The 24,276-nt window shown below is 39.7% G+C and overlaps 1 protein-coding gene across 4 annotated transcripts in view; it reads left to right on the forward strand.

Annotated features, from left to right (window-relative positions):
* Positions 1 to 24,276, forward strand: part of LOC145767323 (spectrin alpha chain, non-erythrocytic 1-like) — a 203,849-nt gene that overhangs the window by 139,708 nt on the left and 39,865 nt on the right. For all 4 annotated transcript variants that reach the window (XM_082579123.1, XM_082579120.1, XM_082579121.1 and 1 more), the window contains 4 exons: positions 6,141 to 6,314; positions 6,477 to 6,641; positions 21,294 to 21,442; positions 24,099 to 24,223. In XM_082579123.1, coding sequence (XP_082435249.1) covers positions 6,141 to 6,314; positions 6,477 to 6,641; positions 21,294 to 21,442; positions 24,099 to 24,223 — 613 coding nt within the window. The remainder of the gene's footprint in view (positions 1 to 6,140; positions 6,315 to 6,476; positions 6,642 to 21,293; positions 21,443 to 24,098; positions 24,224 to 24,276) is intronic.

The following is a 24,276-nucleotide window of genomic DNA, read 5'->3' on the forward strand; positions in this document are numbered from 1 at the left end:
GACGTCTCTTTTTTGAACTTCGATTATCTTTTCCAGGTCAGATTTTTTTTGCCATTACTGGAGCCTGGTCATCAGACATACGTTCCACATGCCCATACCACCGCAGACAGTGGCTTCTAAGAAACTCACTGATGCTTTCTATTTGTTTCATCTCTCGAATACTTTTATTTATAATCAGGTTTTTTTTAAGGTTTGGTTTGGGTGACCGCTAATTAGTTTTAAGAGACCGCAAGTGTTTCATTTAAATACCAAAAAATAGCCATAACTACATACAATCAACGCAACATAAAATGAATTATTCGACAAGGCACAGCTTAAATGATTGTGACAGCGACCAAACAGCCTGCCCAACACGGCCGCCAAACAAGTTTGCTGCACAATCAAACAAAGTGTGCTTGTTGGCTTCTGCTTGTTATGTTTCCACACGTAAAAACTGATCATTATGCGCCATAAATCAAAAATAAACATTGACGAGTATCGAAGGTGCACTTCTTTTGTGAATAACTCTTTGATTCAGCTGTTAGCTGTACCTCCACTTATTCTTTTTTCCGGACGTGAACTATTGATTGTAGGCTATATTCGTATTCCAGTTTATCCCCACCCAAAGTGACTCTTTCTTCGTGTTTTTTGTTTAACTTGCATACTGAGTATCAACTTTGGCTGGAATGATGGTCTTTTCTCCAATGCGGAATGCCTTTGTTTTGCTCACATTTATCTTCAAGTCTTTAGCTTTTAATGTGTCCTTCCATTTAGCATATCATTCTTCCATTTCTAACCAGTTGTCCCCAATAAGTACCAGATCATCGGCATATAAGTATTCATTTGCCAATCCTTCTTTGACATCATTTGTTACTTCGTCCAGTACAACAGAAACAAGTGGGCTGAGAACTGAACCTTTGTGAGCCCCCACTGTTACTTCAAACCTATCTGATCTTCTACAGTATTTTCCGACTTCACAGCCGTCGTGGCATATTCTTGCATCTCCATCAGCCTAAATCTCCCTTTTCACCATACCATTTCATGGCAAAGCCTATCATATGACATTTCTTGGGAACCTATCAAAGGCTTTATTCAAGTTCACAAATACCATGTACGACTTCTTGCCAGCTGTTTCATACTTTTCTATCAACTGACGCACAGAAAGTTTCTTCGTGCCTTTTCCTTATAAAAATCTCATTTGCATTTCAACTAAGTTCATCATCCCCTCAAGCGTTTTTCAAACACCCTTTCAATTACTTTCATTCCATGTTATAGCAGTTTGACACTTCTGTAACTTTCACAAAATCTTGTATCGTCTTTTTCCTTGGATGTTGGTACAGTAGTCCCTGCTAATTAAGCCCACCTCTGAACTAGACGATTTTGAGCTTATTAAGGGAAGGACGAATTTTTGCCACTCGCATACGCTACCGGTAATTGACTATGGCCGATTGAACTATGGTTAAAAGTGGTTAAGTCTGTTAACAACTGTGCACAATGATTGGTTCTTTCTGAAAATTATTTTTTTGCAAGTTGTGTCAGCAACGACTTCTGTTATGTACATTGTACAACCCAGGGAAATTAAATCCAGGTTACAGTTTGTGACGAAATAGTTGAATTAAAAACTGTTAGCAGCGTAATAAAGCATGAAATCGTTGAAAGCAAGATGAAAAATAGTAAATTGTGATGCCTTTTTATAGAAATTCAAGCAAATTTAATTGGAGATTGGGCTTATTAAGCGGGTGGGCCTATTACCCGTAGCCTTCATAAGCGGGACTACTCTATTAGCTACTCCAACTATGTGGAATCTTCAAACCATCCGGCAAACCATTTATAATATTTGCTGGTCATTTCACACTTTTTTGCTGTATAAATTCTAACAAATCAGCCTTCATTCCACTGGGCACAGCAGCTTTTCCTGTCTTCATGCGACACAGTGCATTCTAAAATTTCTACATGGACCTTTGGTTTCTTTTAACGCATCCAGTTCACCACTCCATTCATTTTCTATGCTCAGTAATGCTTCCGAGTACTGCTTCCATTTGTCGATTTTGTCGTCAAAATACCTTTTGTTTGCTGATTGCCACAGAGAGATTTGGACCATAGGTAACTTCACTTGCTGGTTGGTTCATAGCATGATAATTAATATAACACTACGTAACAAAATTCAATTGTTTTTGTTTGGCTACATTTTTTAAGTGTGTCTGTATGATTTTCCAGCACTGATTCCAAAATGCTATCAGATTTTTTCTATCATCGATTGTTTTCGAGATGCAATAATTTTTACTTTTTTATGATTTTCCAAAAAACTGTAAGTTTTATATACGGTTTTGGTTGCTACTTGTTATGATATGCGTCTGTCTGCATTATCATGTTGCAAATCGGCGTCCTATTTCCTTGAAGAAGGGAATAGGGATGTAGGAGAGTGAAATCTCGCATACCGAAGAGCTTTTATTTCTTATCTCAGTATGTGTTTTAACTTAGCCTGTTAAGTTCGGAAAATTCTCATGTGAATGTCGTGTTCAGTGTTTACACAGATAAGTACACCCAGGCCCGGATTTATGGGGGGGCAGAGGGGGCAGGTGCCCCGGGCCCCCCGACTTTTGAAGGGCCCCCCTAGGTGGAAAAGATGTGATTTTGTGTAATTTTTTTTCCTTTCAGCCTTTAAAGTTTCTGCAAATTGCTGTGCAGTGCTGAATTAATGCTATTGCAGACGTAGAGGTGGATTTTCGCGCCGCAGGCGCAAAAATTTTTTTTGCAGGGGGGCCCCCCGATCTAAAAGTGCCCCGGGCCCCCCATCAGCTAAATCCGGCCCTGAGTACACCATGTAATTATATTTAGTAGAGTTAAAGCCTGTGTAAGTCTTAAATTCAGTTCATCTTTTAAATACCGGTAGTGGAAATCAAAATGTCTATTAGACAGTTCAAAAATTTTCCGGATTGCTTTTGTTATGTATGTGGACTACATCACCAGTGAACACACACCATATATAATTGTGAAATTGGACAACATGCAGTGCAGAGTCTTCGGATGGACATTTGTGATCAGAATTAGTCGTGACCACAACATGGAATCTGTGGATGTTGTCAAACTAATTTTGAAAAAAAGTTATGTCCTTTGTAGTTGCGAGAGTTTGAAGAAAGCCACAAATCCATCATGATGATTGCTTTTGCATGATAAACATATCGAAGTATCGGAAGAAGAAGAGCTATGCCATATGTAGGTTGACCTTCACGCTCATGCATTGCCCCTGTTTCTCACAGTGAAGTCTCACCAGTTCCAAAGTTCCAAACCAATCATCAAATGTTACTCTTTTTTGTGAATCACTAACGGTAATTTTAGTAATTTGAGACTGGATTCAATTTCTTATATGCTGTAGGCTACAATTATTCTTACAATTATTAGTCAGCAATAAGTAAAAATGCAGATACTGATGCGGAGTATGCACTAAGAAGCTCTGAATCTCGTTTTCCAGCTGAAAAAGATTTGGATGATTTAATACGTGATCTGGATCTTACAAATCCTGGAGCAGAGTTTTTAACCTCCAGACTAAATGAGCGGAATCTGCTTGGTGATGACTCAGGAATAGTAGAGTACTGGAAAGAGTACCGTAATTTGGGGTGAATAGGGACTGCGGGGTGAATAGGGACAAAAAATATATTTTTGTATGTTTTTAATAAAAAAATAGTTAAACTTAATATTTCAAACACAATATTTGCTTTGCAGATACATATAAGTTTATTGATAATTCAAGGCTGATAACTTTTTTGAATAATACATTGCAACTGCACAGAGACCAAAATCACTTGGGTAAATTTTTTTCTTATTTATTTATTATGGTCAAAACTTTGTTTGTGGAAATTGGTTTACAGGCTAATACACTTTTTCTGGGTTTGCACTTTGTTAGGTTGGTTATCCTACATATACAAAAAAAATTTGGACCAACTACGTTTACGTTAATTGTGTGTATTTTTTATTTTATTTTTCATGACAAAAATTTCAACTTTTGTGGGGTGAATAGGGACAATGCCAAGAAATTACAAACCGAAGTGGGGAGCCAAGCGCTACAAGAAATATGATACCAGCACCTTGCAAAAAGCTCTTGAAGCTATAGATGGAGGAATGACGTCACAAAAGTCAAGGTATAAAGCCCCAAGGAAGTCAGCTGGCTTTAGCTAAGCATTAGAGGAACATCTAGTTGGTCGACTCTTGTTATGTGCACAGTGGGGATAGCCCATGGACAAATTTGGCATAAAATACATCGTAAAAGCTCAATTTGATGGAAGGGGAATTTAACACACAAAGTTTAAGAATAATATGCCGGGTAATGACTGAATAGAATCGTTTCTCAAACGGCACAAAGATGCGTTGGCTCAAAGGCTGTGTCAAAATATCAAACGGTCAAGAGCTGCAATCTCCTTTACTGCCATAATAGCTTTTTTGACAATCTTGAGGACACAAGAGATGTGCCGCCTGGAAACATAATGAATTATGACGAGACTCTAACCTCAGTGATGATCCTGGGAGGAAAAAAATTGTTGTTAAATAAAAATTTAATTTTTTGACATTTTATTTTAATAAAAAATCTTTTTGCCTCATGCCAAGCACCAGCAGGTTCAAACCTTTGCATTACTTCAAAGCATCAAGTACCAAAGCCTCAGATACAGTGTTCCTATTCACCTCATGCGCAGATCGAAAAGGTTTTAAATTAGAAAAAATAAAATGTCCCTATTCACCCCAAAATTTGGGGTGAATAGGAACATCAGTTTTTTCCAAATATCTCAAAATTCTTAGGATTTTTATAAAATACAAAATTACATAAACATAGGTCTAACATATGGACATAAGTCAAACTACTAAAAATGGCAACACTATATTATTGAAAAAGCCTGTGTAGTAAAAACCTTTAAAATTGTCCCTATTCACCCCAAATTACGGTACTGCCTTCAGGAATAGACTTTAGACACTTGTAATAGATCATGATCCTACTCATTGGCATTACAGTTCTACAGCCTTAAAGCAGTGGTAGGCAGGGTAGTTACACAAATACTCCTGCTTTTTGTACTTGTAGAGTAGTAGAGCTGACGATCAGCAGTACGAGAAAATTTGTTGGCCGACACGTGAAAAACTAACCCCATGAATATACAACGTTACTCGCGAGCCTCTTGTATGCCGGGAAAAATAGTTACTGCAACTACTTCTTATCAACTAAGTCTGGTGAAATATTTTGTAAAGGCTTTGGATTTTCAAGGACAAGTTTTTCAAGAAATCGGCTCAATGCTTCCTAGACTATCAGCTGTCTAAACAAAATAGGAACATTTGTTTGTCCCCAGATCAACACGATACTCAAGTGTAAAAGCTTGGAAAAAAGAATGAAGCAGAAAAGTAAGCAGGGTAAGCATTCGAGGCATGATTGATGGAATTTTTAGAAAACAGGAACCGTTTTTTAGAATAGCAGGAACCGAAATTGCAAAAAGTTGTTAGAAAAACTAATCAAATGTTAGGAAAACATAGGTTGTCTCATGTATGAAAAACTTCATTTTTTATGTTCCTATCTGGGTATTTTTCAAGAAAATCGTAGTGATTTCAGTGAGGAGCACGGTGAAAGATTTCACCAGGATATTGAGCCAATGAAAAAGTGATATTAAGACCCCTGGGACAATGCAATGATAGGAGACTACATTTAGTTTTTTAGTTAAGGCAAAACAGGAGGAGGGGTCATAAAAGAAAAGCTCTATTAAAAGTACATTTTAAATGACACTTAGGCTCATGTTTGAAAAAACTTTGTTATGTTTATCTTTCAGTTTTCTTGATGATTGTTTTGAACTGGCTTTTGCATATAATTAATCAAGCAGATCTTAAGTTCGAGTTGAAATTTACTACAAGAGTAGAACACGATTTGTTACTTACAGCTACATCACATGAAACAAACAATTTGAATATCTCAAAAACTAACGATGACACGAAAAAACTAACTGGATTTTTGAACTCAGCACCCAAAAATACATAAAAGGCATTAAAAAGTGTAGCCAAACAGAAATTGTGTTACATAGTGTAATCAATGCAGCTTCACTTCTCATTCCAGGCTTTGCGTTAAAAGCATTGTTTGTTGCTAAATGCTCCACATTAGCTACAATGTTTTCTGCTGTACTGTTTTGTTTCAGGCTTTGCAAAGGAAACATGAAGGATTAGAGCGCGATCTAGCAGCGCTTGGCGAGCGAGTTCACACATTGGATGCGGACGGTTCACGCTTGACCGAGCAACACCAGGAACAAGAAGAAGCCATTCAAACAAAACAAACCGAAATCAATCAAGCATGGAATGACTTGGTTTCCAAGGTAACAAGTATGACGCACACTGTATGACGTACACAAGTATGACAATTACATCACACTGTTGCACAGTATCCATTAGCTTCTCGTTTGCAGTTCAATATTTGATGAGTAATTGACTATTGATTAGTTTCCGTGTGTTATTGACTAGATATTGCAACATTACAGGCGGAGGCTCGCAAGACTTGTCTGTCGGATTCGTATGATCTTCAACAATTCCTTTCCAACTGCTTTGAGCTGCAGCATTGGTTACGTCACATGAGTGAGCAGGTGTCCAGTGATGACGTCGCTGATAGCACTCTAGGAGTTGAATCCCTGTTGCAGCTCCACCAGGTTGGTTACAATCAATACCGTTCTTTTGAGTTCAAGATCATTGCAGTCTCGCTATGAAATGGTCTACGTTTGTACTCTATACTTTTCTCCAAATATGGTCAATGGATAAATCAGTAGCATCATAAAAATGCGAAACAAAGACTGTCAAAACCGAACCTCGACCTTGAACGCTCAGCACAAGACCCCACGAGAACCGCTCTGTTCAGAGCGTGGCAGTTCGACAAGTACCGTCACCCCACCATCTACACTGAGGGCATCACATCCAGCAAGATTGATTTGATTGAGTAGCTCGCTCATAAGAACCGAGCTCTTGTCATCCTCCTCCAGGAGACCCACTGCACTTCTGCAGACAAACTAGTAATTCCACACTACTCACTAGCTTGGTCTACCCCAAGCAGAAAACATGACCTTGTCACGTTTGTTCATGAGAACTTGAACTGGACGCTTGCAAACTCCTCCGCCAATGAGGAAATAGAATAGGTATGTGTGTGAGCATTAAAAATTACAACATCATCAATGTATACAAGCAGAGGTGGGCAGTAGCGCGCTACTTTTGTAGCGGCGCTACTTTTTTGGTAAAAGTAGCGGTAGCGGCGCTACTTTTTAGCTAGAGTAGCGGCGCTATTTTTTTCCAAAGTAGCGGTAGCGGAAGAGGCGCTACTTTTTTCAGTCGCACTCCCGCTACCGCTACTTTTTAATTTAAATTGAAAAAAATGCTTGCTTTTTTTGCAATACTGGCGTGGTCAAGCAGCTATATAATCGGCTTGGTTGCAAAGTTTTGGTCTTTTCTAGCTGACGTCAACTTCTTCGGCGAATATCTCCGTGTGATGAAGCCTATCTGCCAGGCTTTAGACTTTCTTCAGGGCGAGTCCAAGGCATATTACGGAGTCTTGCTTCCAACCATCACAATTTGCAAGAAGTTGACCGAGATCAGTGATCTTGTGACCTGTGAGGAGTTGAAAGTGAAAGTCCTTGAAGAGGTGAAGAAACGATTCAACAAGTGCTTCAACAACATGAAATACGTAATGGCATCATGTCTTCATCCCTCCTTCAAGACGTCGTGGCTACAATTTCTGCACTACGTTTCCACGGATGATGCTGACGCACTGCGAGAAAAAGTCAAGACAGATGTAATTCGACTGTTGCGGGAGACATCAAGCCAGGTTGATACCGAGAAGAGTGACACCAACACCAGTCATGACTCCAAGGATGTATTTTTTGGAGTGTTTGCGCCATCTCGTGAAACGTCGGTGCAGAAGGAAGCAGCAATTGTGGACGCCTTTTTTTCGGACAAGAGCAAGTCCTTGAGCTTTTCGAATACCGAGTTAAAACATACCTGTTCATTAAATACAACACCCCCATTCCTTCCAGTGCTGCGGTAGAGAGACTTTTCTCTGTTGGAAAAGATGTGCTTAAGCGAAAGCAGGCAGGACTTAGTGACCCTCATTTTGAAATGCTTGTGTTTTTGAAAGATGTGTAATAATAAATTTCCCTTAGAATGTGTTTTCTATAAAGACGTTAAAATAACAGCGTAAACAAATGATAACATTTGTTTTGTAGGTCATTTTTGCGTCACTAGGGACTTGAGTGTTTCCTAGTGTCATTTTAGATAAAAGTAGCGGAAGAAGTAGCGGTAGCGCGCGCTACTTTGGCCCAAGTAGCGGGTAGCGCACGCTACTTTGGCCCAAGTAGCGGTAGCGGGTAGCGCTCTACTATAAAAGTAGCGGGTGCCCACCTCTGTATACAAGCCACCATCCTCACGCCTGAACCCATCATCTATACCGGCATTCCCCTCACCTAGTATCTATGCTGGTGACTTTAACTGCCAGCACACCGACTGGGGTTACAAGTACATCAATAGCAATGGAGAATACATGGCTGCTTGGGCTGCGAACAACAACCTCGCCCTCCTTTACAACCCCAAAACGCTGGGGAACGGCCACAAACCGTGACCTGGTCTTTGTAGGTGTCACGTTTTCTTTCTATCTCTTACCAGGAAAGAGACTTGGAAAGGTTCAATGACATAGTTTAATGGGATATTACCAAAAGGCAGTCAATTAAATGTCGAATAGTTCTACTAGTGAAATAAAATAAGAAAATTCCTGAAAAACTTTAACGAACGGCTCAACACAGCTTCTCATGTAACTCTAATTTCGATCACAATTTATATCAGCACCAACTCTCATCTACTTGTATTCAATTACTTCAACTCTCAATCAACAATAATCTCTGCACCTATTACCAACTACTACAACAACAATCTACAACTCATAATTCATAATGTAAATTACACCACAATTTATAGTAGGTTGTTTGGTCTAGTAATTTAGAGAAGGTTACGTAATGTTACATCATAAGAACTCATTGTTATGTGTAGTTGCACTACTCGTAAACAAGCAAGTCAAAGAAGCTTCCAGATTTGCACGTAGGGTAAAATGTTCTAGAAATAGTCACATAATAAAGATTTCGCAATCAGAGGTTACTACAAGACGGTAACCGATAATAACATTCAAGAATTCCACAATCAAAACAGCACGTTCGGTCAAGATACAAAGCAGCCCGTCGCGAGGCCTTGCACATTGATTGTGACAGTAGGCATGGATACAGACAGCACTCTTTCTGGCAGACGTGTGCTAGAGAAGTTCCCACATTCCCAACACCGACCTTCGCTTATCACTGCCTCTAAGCTTGTCTCTCCCATCCCAGTGTCTCTCCCATCATGACCCAGTGAAGCGATGGAACTTCAGAAAGGCCAATTGGAATCGCTACTGCCTCATATCCAATCAAACCGCGGGGAAACTACCATCGCATTCTACCGGCAATATGGATGAGGCTTACTAATAGTCCGAGGCTGGTGAGGTTGACCTGTACTGAAATACTGAGTGGAACTTTTTTGTAGAAATACTTAGAGGGGTTCTATAGGAACAATTTTAGAGATGTTGCCACCTTCCAAACCCTGGGCAACATCCCGATTTCGTTCGGTTTCCAAAGTCAGTAAAATCCGGAAAATTTGCCAAGGCAAAATTTGGAAAAAATCTCAATTGGTCCAAACATAGGCATGTTACTTACTTCACAGTGTAGATTCAAACGATCTGTTATAGCCTGATGCTGCGGGTTCTTTTTGGCAATATCAAATTACACTAGCTTTCGGAACACAGTTCCCTAGTCATGTGCTATGAGAGATGATCGTCATAGCACATGACTAGGGAACTGTGTTCCGAAAGCTAGTGTAATTTGATATTGCCAAAAAGAACCCGCAGCATCAGGCTATAACAGATCGTTTGAATCTACACTGTGAAGTAAGCAACGATCATGCTGCTAAAAGCGAAACTCATTCAGATTCGTCATAGCACATGACTAGGGAACTGTGTTCCGAAAGCTAGTGTAATTTGATATTGCCAAAAAGAACCCGCAGCATCAGGCTATAACAGATCGTTTGAATATACACTGTGAAGTAAGCAACGATCATGCTGCTAAAAGCGAAACTCATTCAACTACATAGGCATGTTATATATTATTTTAAAGGCTTTTTTTGTCCAGATTAATAATATTGAGGTCTTCAGTTATTCACAAGAAAACTCTGATCAGTTTATCACATTTTCTCCCATTAGTATTTGTTCATTTTGTTGGCAAATTGTGTAAAAATAGAACATGAAGACATGGTATTGCATTGTGAAGTTCATTCTAAACTGCTATGGCATGTCTTCATCACCCTTGTTTGGAATATTTGCATTGAGTTTGTTTTCTCATTTTATTTCTTTTCGTTTTTTCAGAAAATAAAAAGTATTTTGTCTAAATAATAATATGCAGAGTATGGAATCCCTTTGTATGTTTCAAAGTATATTGGATTGTTCTGATACGCATAAGCTAGTGGAGGCACAATTGACATTGACAGTTGACACGTAGCCTAAAGAAAAAGTAAAACAATGCAGCAAAAGAAGAGATGATCACTTTCATGAAACATTGGATTCAAGCAATGCCTTATATTACCATCAAAACTGTTATCTTACTTAATACACCAAACAAACATATCGGGAGATATCTGAAAAGGAAGAACAAAAATCAAGAAACGTCATATGTGAAACGTAGCAAACGATCTTCAAGTACATTTTTTGATTTCAAGAAAAATTGTCTAATATGTGGGGAAGCATGTGACATTGAGAAGGATAAAAAGCATCCAGAAAGATGGGAAAAGAACAAAAGCTTCTTGTGCAGAACTGCCGATCGTGGAAAGGGAAAGCTATCCTTTAAAGACGTACTTCTTCAAGTATGCGTAATTGCATTTGAATTTTGTGTTGTGTGGAAAAAGTTTTGTGGAGTTACAAAACAAATCTTGCTTTATACAAAGTCAATGAATTCTGAGTGTACTTTTTTTAATTCTTTGGGATTTGGCCATGGTTCAATTAGAGATTAAAGAATAGTATTTAGAGATTAGTATTAGATATTTGCATATTTAAAATTGGATCATATTTGTTTTAGCAATGTTTGGAACGTGGTGATGCAACTGGAGATTTAGTTAGAATCAGAATAGAAGGTGCATGTAGCGACTTGCATGCAGCAGATGCGAGGTATCAGTGTTACTATTATTAATGAGTCATTATAGTTTTTGAAATATAGTGATATCTACCAACGTACAGCCTTTTGTTAGTAGGTAGCACAGTGATCTTCTCTGAACTTTGTTTTTGTCTGTGGGGTGCAATATTCCTTCTTTGTAACATGAAGCAACTGTCTTTAATTGCCCATTGTTTTGTTTATGTCATTTATACAGATACCATGAAAACTGTTTAAAGTTATTCCAGAACCCCAAAGAGATCGCATCAGCAAAGCGTGATACCGTAATTCTATCAATTCACCAAAGATTTCTGCTTTCAAGTACGTTTCGAGGTCAATTAGAAACCTTCCAGACAAATCATGGTCATCTTTGGAGCTTCACGAGATGTATAGGGCCCAAGGAGGGATAGAAGGAAACCGATCAAGATTTATCACTAAATTGAAGGATCACATGAATGAAGAAATCTATGTCTTTTCTTGTCCAGCAGTAGCAAGCATTATGATGTTGTAGCGAAAAGCGTCCCATTTGGAAAAGGCTGTTTCTGAAACCGACAACGATGACGCTGATTCGTCAATGAATGTCCTTTCAAAGAAAATAAAGGAAGAGATTTGTAAGCTGCCACATTCCAAGAATGAATACAGTGTTATTGAACCCAAAAATCTCATGGATGAATGCAACGAGACTCTGAATGACTTTCTTGTCAAATATATCTCCGACTTTCGAAAGAAGTTTACCTGCTGCTATGATTAGACATATATTTGACCGCTGTGGTAAGAAAACGTTTCACAAAATTACAATTGGCACTTTCACTTCTAGCAAATGACAGGAAATTGATTGAACACTTGCATGAGTACGGGATCACATATACATATCAAAAATTCCGAAGATTCAAAATATTGGCAGCAGCATCAAGTGACAACAACGATAATGAAGTTAAGTCGAGAGATGGTCTTATCCAAATAATTGCAGACAACTTCGATGCAAATATTCATTCCCAAAATGGCTCAAAACAAACGCACAATATGGCAACAATCGTTGCCCAACCAACGCTAAAACCTGAACCGTCAAAGACACCCATTCCGAGACTGAAACAAGAGAACTTAAAAAGTGTTGAACTGAAAGAAACTGAAATGAAATATTTCAAGGGGCAAAACAACCCCACTATGCCAGAATCCCTTTGCAAATACCAAATACTGCCACTGAAGATATTGTGTCATCAAGCTTTGAGTTTGAATAGAAATAGATGCGACAATCTTTCATTTATTAAGAAGTATCCATGCATCAGAGTTATCTCCTGACTTCAATGGATACAATTGCAGGCAGCTGCGAGAATCTGGCATCTTGTTGAAACCAAAATCCAAGGTAACTTTCTTACCACTCGTCGATAAAACACCATCTGATTCCTCAACAATTTTGACTGTGATGCATGAGGCTGAAAGAATCACTGTTCAATCAGGGCAAGGATTTACTGTTTTCACATTGGATCAGCAACTTTACAGAGTAGCTTTAGATATCTGGTCTGATGCTTTAGGATGGAACCACATAATTCCAAGACTTGGTGGTATGCACTGATTAATGAGTTTCATAGGATGTGTTGGAGTTCTAATGGAAAACACTGGTCTTGTCCCTTGGTTGCAATCTGCTTTTGCAAGTGTACCGAAAATGATGACTGGTAAAAAGTTCCCTATGAACATGCGCACACTACGTTTTGCTGTCATGGAATGCTTAAGAGTTTCATAGATGATGTATATTCCTTTGAAGATCTGGAGAAAAGAATGGAATTTTTAGCACAGAAGAGTATGGTTGCTGAGCATTGGAGAAACAATCTGATACGGCCAGTTCTGCTTATGATGTTGTTTGTACGAGCAGAACGAAAATGAGAATTTACCCTACATCTTTATGCATGTCACCAAATGATTCCTTACTTCTTTGCTGCTGGACATATAAATTATGCAAGGTTTGGGTTATGTTATGTGCTGACAATGTCAAGGTTACCACCAACAATCCTCGACCAGTTTTTGAAAGGAGAACATGTTCTGCGCCAAAGAGAAGGCATATGGAATTGTATTTGGTCTGACATGATGATTGAAACCTCCTACATGAAGTTCGGCAAAGGTCCTAATGGAATCATCGGAAAGACAACAAAGCCAAGAACCTTGCAAATCTGGGCCAAAAGTCAACACTCATGCAATGAAGTACTCCAATCTTTGGATGCCATCAGAGAGAATCAAGAATGTACAATGCCAACCCACAAGGAAGAAAAAGAAGGAAGGATGAAAGCAGATCTTACAGACAAGGTGAAGCTCCAAAACTTTTTTGAAACATGCCTCCATCCTCTCGATTTTTCAAATCATTCAGAAAGTGCTCTTTGCAACATTTATACTGGTCAGCTGTCTGGTACCAAAGTAAATGTCAATAAATCGGTGGAGATTGGTAAAAAACAAATGGCTTCATTCCTGAAATCATTACCTGATGGTTTTTGATTGATAGTCACGTCACATGATACACGAATTCATTGTTTTACCCTTCAGTTTGGCTGCTCCATCCATTTTTAGAAGAATGAATAGACAGCCATGTTTAGTGGTAAAACGACAAGGATTATCATGAACATGAAAAACTCTTTTCTTATTTCAGCTTCGAAATGTAACACAAAAGCATGTTCCTGTTCGAAATCGAAAATTGGTTGTACCGATTTTTGCACATGCAGCGATTGCGAAAATGAATGGAATGTTGGCAATAGTCCGAGTGAGAGTGACAGCGACGAAGAAGTTTTATCTGCTAAAGAATGATTATGTATTTTGTTAAATAAAAAGAAGAGTTCAGCAGTTTTTCAAAATAATGCTTCTCCAAATTCCTCTTTTTGTTACGATATTTTATAAAAAAATCGAGAATTGCTAATTTAAATTCAAAGTGATTAGAACTTTTAAGACCTCAATATTATTAATCTGGACAAAAAATCCTTTAAAATGGTGTATAACAGGGGTGGGCAAAGTTGTTCAAAGAAAGAGCCGCTCGCGGATAAACTATAAACACCAGCGAGCCGCAAAATCAGTTGACATAACATAACAGCAATAAAAACACAATGATTGTTTATCCATATGAGTTTTGTACTTGACTCACTAATCTCTGAAAATTTGGACGATAAGTTGTTAATGCTGTGCGAATTAATTCTTCCAAGTGTTCATTTGTGAAGGTTGCACAATGTTTTGATTTCACAAAGTTATAAATTCGTGTAAAAATGAATAAGTAAGTTCTGGTACTACTTCTAAGCTTCAACTAATCGCTGCTTTTAGCGACTTTACTAAACTTCCAACTGTTGCTGACTGAACGCAAAATGAGCCAGAAGCACAATTCCATTGTTTAACAATGGCTACAGTAAAAGAGACTTTTTTTGATCTTTGTGTTGTATTGGCCGCAAATTAGATTTTGAAGACATTGTAGGCTAAGTCACAAATTTTAATTTTTACCAACCGATTTTTGCGCCCCTATCAATGTGGCACCCATGGCTCGAGCCATACCTGCTATACCCTAGGTACGCCACTGCTTGGTTGACAGTCCGAGATAATATATTTATAAAGTATAATCTTAATTTTTTTGTAATATTACGGTTCAATACAAGAGCCACAACATTTAGGTTGAAGAGCCGCATGCGGCTCGCGAGCCGCAGTTTGCCCACCGTTGGTGTATAACATGCGTATGTTTGGACCAATTTCCAAATTTTGTCTTGGCAGATTTTCCCGATTTTACTGACTTTGGAAACCGAACGAAATCGGGATGTTGCCCAGGGTTTGGAAGGTGGCAACATCTCTAAAATTGTTCCTATAGAACCCCTCTAAGTATTTCTACAAAAAGTTCCACTCAGTATTCCAGGGTTATAGGTGAATTGTTCGTAAACAGTTGTTCATAAAGCAATTGTTCGTAAACAATTGTTTGTAAAATCAATTCTTCATAAAGCAATTCTTCGTATACATCAATTCTTCGTATAGGTGAATTGTTCGTAAACAGATGATAGGTGAATTGTTCGTGAACAATTTTTCGCAACAGCAAGGTTTGTCTTGCAATTTCCGATGAAGGTGCGTAATGCAAATTTTCCTGAATAACCAAGTTATGACGACACAAAGAAATAAGCACAATGAAAAAGCGCATTTTTTGTTATTTATTGGAATACCACAATTGTCTGTGTTTAGCAATTCTTTGCTTACACTACCAATACCACTTTGAGTAACTTCGTACAAATTGTCCACGAGCCAAGTTTAGTATGAAGTATTGTGTGCAATTCCACGCAAGTAATCACAAATTTCATCATCTTGAAAGTCTTGACGCCAAGTTTGGACGACTCTAGTTAGTCTTTCTGCACTGTCCTTGTACTTCTTCTTTGGAGGGGGTCCTGCCTGGCCACTGACATACTGTTCAATGCGAACCTCATTTAGGTTTTGTTCTCGCTTGATTGCAGATATGAACTTCCAAATATCTGGATGATTTGCAGATACCTGGAACATGAACCCCCTGTGCCATCCTTCAATGCTATTAATAGTTTTGGGAAGGCCACTGAGGACGCCATCATAGCAGTTCCACATTTGAATTGCAAACATTGGAGGACGGCGCCCTTGACGGCGATCTGGGCGCCCAACCCAAGTGTCTTCAAATTAGTCAATTACTGGCTGGGCAACATCTGGTAATACATTCCCATCAATGAGAATGTCAAAGGCCCGGTTGACTTCATCAATAGGCACAAAGGCCAGAGACGACAACATGCGCAGCCTCAGAGCAAACTCTGCACTTGTCTCGTACTGCTCCTTCAGGCCACTTGATTGCGTCTTTCTCCAAATGCACTGGCACAAATGGAAGAAACAGCCACGGTGAGTTGAAAGTGGGTAGGCTACTCTCTGCTTACTGCATTGACCATGGCCATCTCAAAGTCAGTCATGATTGTCTCTGGAACAGCAACAGCAGGTAACAACTCCTTGATTTTTTGCAGCAGATGAATGTATGTCCCTCTTCTTTTGTCCCCCAGCAGGGCATACACCAGAGGCACTGAAGTGTTTTCCTGCAGTCCGAGTATTGTGTAAAGCTGTTCAAACAGTGAAGGCACTGTCTAGAAGGTGCCGTCAGCATACCAGTGCTTTGAACGGGCAAGGAGCTGCAAATTTCTTTCAATGGCAAAGAGGACCATACGGTTATCTCCAGGCCCAGAATCATAGGCCAAGAATGTTACACCAGCAAACGTTTGCTTGTACTCTACTGGAAGCACAATGTCACGGAGAGAATGTGGGATTGCCGGGCCTGCATTTTCTTTCAATCGCACTTGGGTGACTTCCCTTTTCATGCTCTGCACACTTGGCAGTTTTGCTGCCGTGGCTTGACTGAGTCCAATAGTTTTTGCTGAGACGAGATAACTTGGGGCATCACGACTGTCTATTGCTGCACAACGAATATTTTCCACAACCTTTTCTGCTTCGACATGACCAGCATCTCCAGCATGATTGTGCTCACCTCTGGATTGTACAATGGCTGCCATAGCAGTTGTTACTCGTGCAAGACATTTCTTAATAAAATGCTCACCTTTCCAATAAGTAGTTTCTTGCCCTTGTGCGTTAAGTGCACTATAATCTTTGTAATGAAGCTGGCCACTATACAGAAGTTTTGGCTTTCCTTTTTCGCTGCTCACAAACTGTAATGCCATTCTGAATCAGGGACTCTACACTCTGTCTGCTCGTCTACACTCTACAGGTACAGCACGTCTTTAAGCACAATTAGCACATCTCCAGCATATAGGCTACCCTAATTGATTGTTCGTAAACAATTGTAACTGTTTTGTTTTTAAAAAGCTGTAGCCTAACTTTTATGAACATTTGTTTACGAACAATTAGTATTACGGTCAATTGTATGCCCGAAGAATTGCTTTACGAAAAATTGCTTTACAAAGAATTGATTTTACGAACAATTGCTTACGAACAATTGTTTTACGAAAAACTGTTTACGAAGAAAACGTCGGATACCGTTTCCAGTATAGGTTGACTTTAAGAACCCACTTTCAGCCCCGGACTACTAAGACTTCTGCCGTTCTATCAAATCTGCAGCTAAACAAGCTATCCCTCGTGGCCGCCGAAAGAACTGCACGCCATGCTGGGATTCAGAGTGCGAAACTTTATACCGCTCTTATGTTCGTGCCTCAAGGAGGCTAGAGCCATGGAAAAACACTGTCAGCACTATCGACTTTACACCCTCTAGCTGGATAGCATGGAGTACTGTCAACAACCTTACTGGTCGTTCAGCAAGCCTTTCCCGCCAATGCCCCGTTACTGCCAATTACATCGCATCAGAACTAGTGGAAACACAAGACCTACAAAATAGGTGACCGCAAGTTTTCCAAACTTGTAAAGAGTGAAACGCCTGATCTCTAGAAAATCCCTACACCAAACGAGGAAAGCATTTTTGGTGAATTTACATCAGATGAATTCACCGCTGCCCTACAATCAACTAAGACTCACAAAGCGTCTGGTCCTGATAACATCTGCCCCGAACTTGTACTCCATGCTGACACCGCCATGAAGTCTTGGTTGAGCAAATTCCTGTCTTCCTGCTTATGCTAACTCAAAATCCCCAAAATTTGGAGAAGTAAAAGTAGTCGCGATCCCTAAGCCTCATAAGCCACAAGAGCATAAGAAGAGCTATCACCCTATATCTCTTCTCTGCATCCCTTTTAAAATTTTCGAATGTCTTATTGCACTCGAGTCGAACCAATTATAGACATCGAAGACTGCTTTGAGGCAAAAAAGAAGGCTGGTGCTGTGTTTCTTGACCTCACATATGGCACCAAGGCTTCACCTGCAAACTCCTCCGCCTGCTCCCAGATCTCAACACGCACAGGTTTGTTAAGGCCGGCTCAGGCTGGGGAGCCGTAGTTGACACCCTGCGCATTGCTACCATTGCGCTAGTTCACGCTCCAGTAGAATACTGTACACCTGTCTGGAGCCGCAGTGCTCACTGCCATTAATGACGCCTTGCGTGTCGTGACAGGATGCCTGTGACCTACACCATCGGACAATCTTCCTAACCCTTGCACTTGCAGGCATCAAACCAGCTAAGCTTCGTCGCAAAAAAGCCATCCTGTCTCTTTCTCGCCACGCTACGAACCCCAACCACTTGCTCCACTCAAGTCTCTACGAGACTAAGACTGAAATCGAGACACCCATTTATAGACACACCGCACAACTCCTAATAAAAACAACTGAAGACCAATCCATCAGTTCGGCTACCTGGGCGGACCATCAATAGAGCTCGAAGTGGAAGAAGAACTCAAGACTCCAAAGTTTCATCTCCAACACCGTCCCCCACCCAACCGGAATGCATTTGCCAAGGAAGGCCTGGGTTAGGGTGGTCCTTAAAAATTTTTTTTTTGAAAATTAAATGGGCTACCCCTGATTACTGTTACATATGATGAAAAAACACCTACAAAAAAATTATCCGAATCGGAAAAAATAGACAACTTCACCATCAACAATTCTTCAAAACGGCGAGACATAATACAATGGAGGGAGAGTATGAAAACTTTTCTTCTCTTGTGCCATTGACAATCCATTGGGATGGAAAACTATCGTGCAATATCACAGGTAAAGACACTGTGGACAGACTGCCAATTGTTGTAACGGGATTAAATACTGAACAAATGCTGGCAGTCTGTCCACAGTGTCTTTACCTGTGATATTGCACAGAAGTTTGCTATCCCAATGGATTGTCAAAGGCACATGAGGAGAAAACTTTTCTTTGATGCTACTTGCCATACTCTCCCTCCATTGTATTCTGTCTCGCCGTGTTGAAGACATGTTGATGGTGAAGTTATCTATTTCATATCCAAGGCTCTTTGCTGTTTTAGCAAGGACATATGTAGCAGAGCGATCACTCACTTTTGTATGATCTTAAGTAGCAGCCATTGTCGGGGTTACAAAACACATTCATGCTCTCTTTTGTTTAGGTGAGGACAGATGATGCGATTTCAGTGAATTAAGAGTAAAAGTTGCATCATTTTCAGGTTCAGATTCACTAGATGCTGTGATGATACTCACTGATAAAGCTTCATCCGCTCGTCTCTGATATTCTCTAAATGTCCTGTTTGATTCTGCTTCTCTGCGCTTACTCGATCTTTCTTCTTTACGGGCCAAAGTCATATTTTTTCCAGCCATGGTACCTCTTCGCCCTTTCTCTCTTTGAGCAATTAAAAACTCACGGTCTTCTTGAACTTTCATTAGTTCCAAGGCATTTGGATGTGCTATATCAAACAATCTGTCCAAGTCCAGAAAATTTAGTTTCCTTGCTTTTTGCAGTATTTGAACGTTTTGCTTTGTTTTCTTTATTTTTCTTCAGTTTCTGCCAGTTGTTTACAAGTTTTTCAATAGTAATAATCAATTTTTTTTCAATTTGCAAGGAATTTTCGCTCTTTTTCAGAAATCTAATACCATGTCAGATAGTGTAGCTAACTGCTCTTGGCTGATGCTGAGCTGCGTCGGAGTCTGCCTCGCTTTCTGACCTAGTCTTATTCTGAGGACCTAGTCTTATTCTCTAGTCTTAGTCTTATTCTCTCTCTAACCTTCTTTTTTTCCACACAATGCAAGTAGAAATAAACATGCAGAACTTCTCTTTTTGATGGCAGCTTCGCCCCAGTGAGACAACGTTTGTAGTTGCATTCGAGCCATATTTCATCTTGATAACGACCAACTGTCTTTGAAGTCATAAATAATACAATGCTAATTGAATACGATACAATTCAATACAATCAAAAAAAATTTTTTTTTTCATTAGAGGTGTCCCCTTAAAGTACACCTTTTCCTGCAGAAATAATAAAATTTATGTCACATAAATTTGCATTTGAGCCTATGGCTGTTAGCTTGTGCAATTAAAATAACTTTAAAAAATTCATAAAAATTGCCAAATTCCTTGAATTTTCCACGATTTTCAAAGTCCGCCAGCAAGCTCATATCATTACCCAGTGATCCCAAAATAGGTTTGAGCATTTATTATCCATTAGTGGCATTAAAATATTTTCTAAAAAAATCATGAAAATTGCCAAATTTCTTGAATTTTCCAGATGTTTAATGTGCGGTAGCACGTTCTAAATTTTTTTCCGATTTGGATGAAATTTTTTTTGTAGGTGTTTTTTCATCATATGTAACAATAATCAGGGGTAAGCCCATTCAATTTAAAAAAAAAATTTTAAGGACCACCCTAGCCTGGGTGCGGCTCCACCGCCTGCATACTGGCGTCGGACTATTCCGCTCCAACATGCACGAATGGGGGATGGTTCCATCCGCGACCTAAGTGTGGCAAGGAAGAACAAACCGCAGACCACACTATCTGTAACTGCACCAACTACCATGCGCCAAATGGTATGCGTGGTTTGCGTGAACTGGATGGCGAATCAAGTCAATGACTGCTTGACACCTTCCCAAACATCTAGACCGCGTCGCTGCCATTGCCCAAGGGTGGTAAAAGGCGGAGCCCCTCGACCCCAGGAGTGACGAAGAAGCTTCAAATGAAGAAGAAGCAGTCCCCTAACTTTTTACTGGACCAAACTCGCGATTCTATCAGCGTTGGCGGATCGTCTATATTACATATTGAAACCACAACACGTCACGTTTTAGTTCTATTTTTATTGCTCAGTATTCAGTAACATCTTCAATGTGAGTTATGAAACTGTTTATTTTGTTGCATAAAAGTTGTAATATTTGGCTCCACACTTGATGCTTTAATAGAGAAACTATCGTGCATCTGAAATTCAGCTTCGACTCGTGGACTTAAAATGGTTCATTTCAAAAATAATATTTATTTGTTATACTTGTAATCACAATTCAGTGTAGCCGCTACTACTAAGTTAGATTTCTTGCACTGATTCATTTACATGAGATTACTAAAATACTAACCTGAGTCTAATGTACCCTTATGGGTCAGATTGACTCATTTTACTGACCAGTAAAAAAGTCAGACCAGTCTGACTTTGAAGACTGCTGAAATAAGCGATTAAGATGTGAAACAAGACAATAAAAGCTTTGGAATGAAGAGTGATTGGCCAAGTTAATATGCATCTGACTGGTTATGTGCTGTAGGAACATCGAGCTGATATAGACGCTAGAGCACCTTCATTCCATTCTTTGGAGCGGCAAGCAGACACGCTCGTGCAAGCGGAGCTTCCTTCCGCTAGGCGTGTGGACGCAGCCACCCAAGAGCTTTCACAAGATCGGGAAAAACTCGAAAAGTATGTTGAACTTGTTCTGCATGAAATGCCTATTTTACAATAAAACCGACCACTTGATTGGCTGCAGTGGCGTACTCAGAAAATTTTCATGGGGTAGAGATGTTGAAAAAAATGGCAAGAATGACACGAGGCCATGTTAACTATGGTAACTTAGGTTTACTTCACAACAAAAACGAAGGTTTACCTATGACAAGTCACAAAAGTTAGGCCTGTAATTGTGCTAATGATGAGGGCTACAAGATCGTCGAGTAAGCAGCTTCACCAACTTCTTTTAAAAGTTGTAAAAACCGGCCAATTTGTTGATTAAATGGACGATGCAACATAAAGTATGAATGCAATCCATTGTGTAAAATATTGCACGCGATATTTTGCCGGTCTTCCCTGTAGAGTACAAAGACGTTTTTATTTAGGCCAGTGTTTCTCAACCTTTTTTGGCCCAACGCCCCCTTCTTATACTGGCAGATTTTTACTGCCCCCCAACAAAAACAATTAATTACGAAAAGCGAATATAAAACAATAAATACTATTAATACTACAAAAAGTGCTCAATGCCAAGCAAAAAGCCAAGCAGAGCGAATTACATCAAATATAGGCTAGTTACCAGTCTCTAAAACCCTTACAGCCTGTTTTACCCTAAAAGAGGGATCATCAGAAGGTTCTTATTCAAATAGAATTAGAAATAAAATTCTATTCTATTTTCTATTTGAATTCTATATTCTAATAGAAATATAATTCTATTTGAATAAGGACCTTCTGATGATCCCTCTTTTAGGGTAAAACAGGCTCTAAGGATTTTAGAGACTAGTAATTATATTTGATAAAATGCAAATATATATTGGCAAGCATGAAAACAGTTTAGGCCTACTGGTAGTCAATGTAAACCTTGGGCTTGGTGAGAAAGTGCCAGTTTCATCACATCTGGTGTAAAGCCAGTGAGAAACATTCGAAGATCACCTCTTATGTCAAGTGGGTTTTGCTGTTTGGTATGTAGCAGAACAACACAGGTGAATCCCTTTTCCACCAGGTATGAGGTAGGAAATGCTACCTCGAAGATACGAGCTCTTTGACGAAATTGTTACGCTGGGCGGTAGATGGGTTAAACCAGAATGCCCCCTAAAAATCAAAACAACCCCTTTAATTCGAGGTACCGGTAATCATACTGCCCCTCCACCTGCAAAATCAAAACGCCCCCTTTGGGGCGGTACCGCCCCCGTTGAGAACCACTGATCTAGGCCCAAGTTATGTTAAAATTGCATCTCGTAGCGACGCAGCATAAATATATTTTTAAACCCTCGTCGTAGTGGTTTGCTTTTACTTCACAACTTAAAAAACTGTATTAGGTCTAAGATAATAAAAATCTCTACAACCTTATGATTATATAAAATAAAACAAAATTTTAAAACACGTGTGTGTTGTTGAAACACCCCAAGTGAAAGTAGTCTTCTGCGTCGTTTGAGCCTCTGTGGCCGAGGTGCTATGCTTTTACCACCCCACATTCACGATGTTCCCGGACTACACTGGAAGGCTACTGGAGAGCGGCCAGTCTTTAGTTTTATCAGCCACGATGCGCAGACATTCCACTCCATCAGGTGGCTTGAAGATGGTACAGTCATTGATGATGTGGTCTGTGTCTGTTCCTCGGCACCACATTCACAGGAGGAAGAAGAGGCCATTCCCCATTGGTGCATGGTTGAGCGGAAAAGCCAAACGCCCGTATTAAGACGGTTGAGGTGCACCCTGTCTTTGTAGTGTCAGGCCGATGGGGCGTAGTAGTATGTATGTAAGTAGTCAGTATGTCTTAAACACTTTTTACGCAAGCCAAGCATTTTTACTTCATGGCGCTTTCTGCATTGTACGATTCTCGTATACTAGCACTTCACATTTCTTTCAATAACACAACGAAACCAAATCGCTATGATCTCAAAATAGACAAAAGAAATTTTGGTCAAGATGAAACAAAATTTTGCTTTGAAGGTATTTCAACGTAATACTAAAGTTGCTCATGTCGGCGAGTTGCCCGAACAGACAAAACAGGCCGTTTATTCAAGCAAGTCGTTAGCCTGGCTGGGTCCACTATAGCTTAGTTTTGCTTCCAGCAGCCTTACCAGGCTTATAGACAGCTACTCCAATTTTTTTTGTTTTGTCATAGATAATTTCTTTGTAATTGTTATGTCACAATAAAAATAGGTGTTTACTTAACTCGATTTATACAAAAACCAATAATAAGTTGGATTAGTGTAAAAATAGAGGATATCGCACCAAATAAAGCAGTAATAAGCAATTAAACAACAAAAAAATTTCTTATCAAGCTCAATGGGTGGGATTAACCCCCAAAACCCCCCTTGCGTATGCCATTAATTGGTTGCCAGTGTGGCGACCATTCCTTTGATTAGCTGCCAGTGTGGTGACCATTTCCTCGGTTGGTTGCCAGTGTGGTGACCATTCCCTCGATTGGTTGCCAGTGTGATGACCATTCCCTTGAGTAGTTGTCAGTATAGTGACCACTCCTTTGAATGATTGCCAGTGTGGTGACCATTCCCTCGATTGGTTACTAGTGTGGGTGGTGACCATTCCCTTCATTCGTTGCCAGTGTGCTGCCAGTTGCCTGAACTGTGATAATGGGAACCCCGGTGATACTATTTTCTTTCCAATGTAGATCATGGGCAACGCGGCGCATCCTCCTGGAGCAATGCATGACCTTCCTCCTTTTCCTGAGAGATTGTGAGACTGCTGAGACCTGGATGCAGGCGCGTGAGGCATTCATTGCCAGTGAAGAGTCGGGTATGATGACGCAACTTATTTGCCGGTTGCCATTGCAGTGTATTCCGTTATCA

This window comes from Aplidium turbinatum, chromosome 3, assembly GCF_918807975.1.
Source record: "Aplidium turbinatum chromosome 3, kaAplTurb1.1, whole genome shotgun sequence".
Classification (NCBI taxonomy): domain Eukaryota; kingdom Metazoa; phylum Chordata; class Ascidiacea; order Aplousobranchia; family Polyclinidae; genus Aplidium; species Aplidium turbinatum.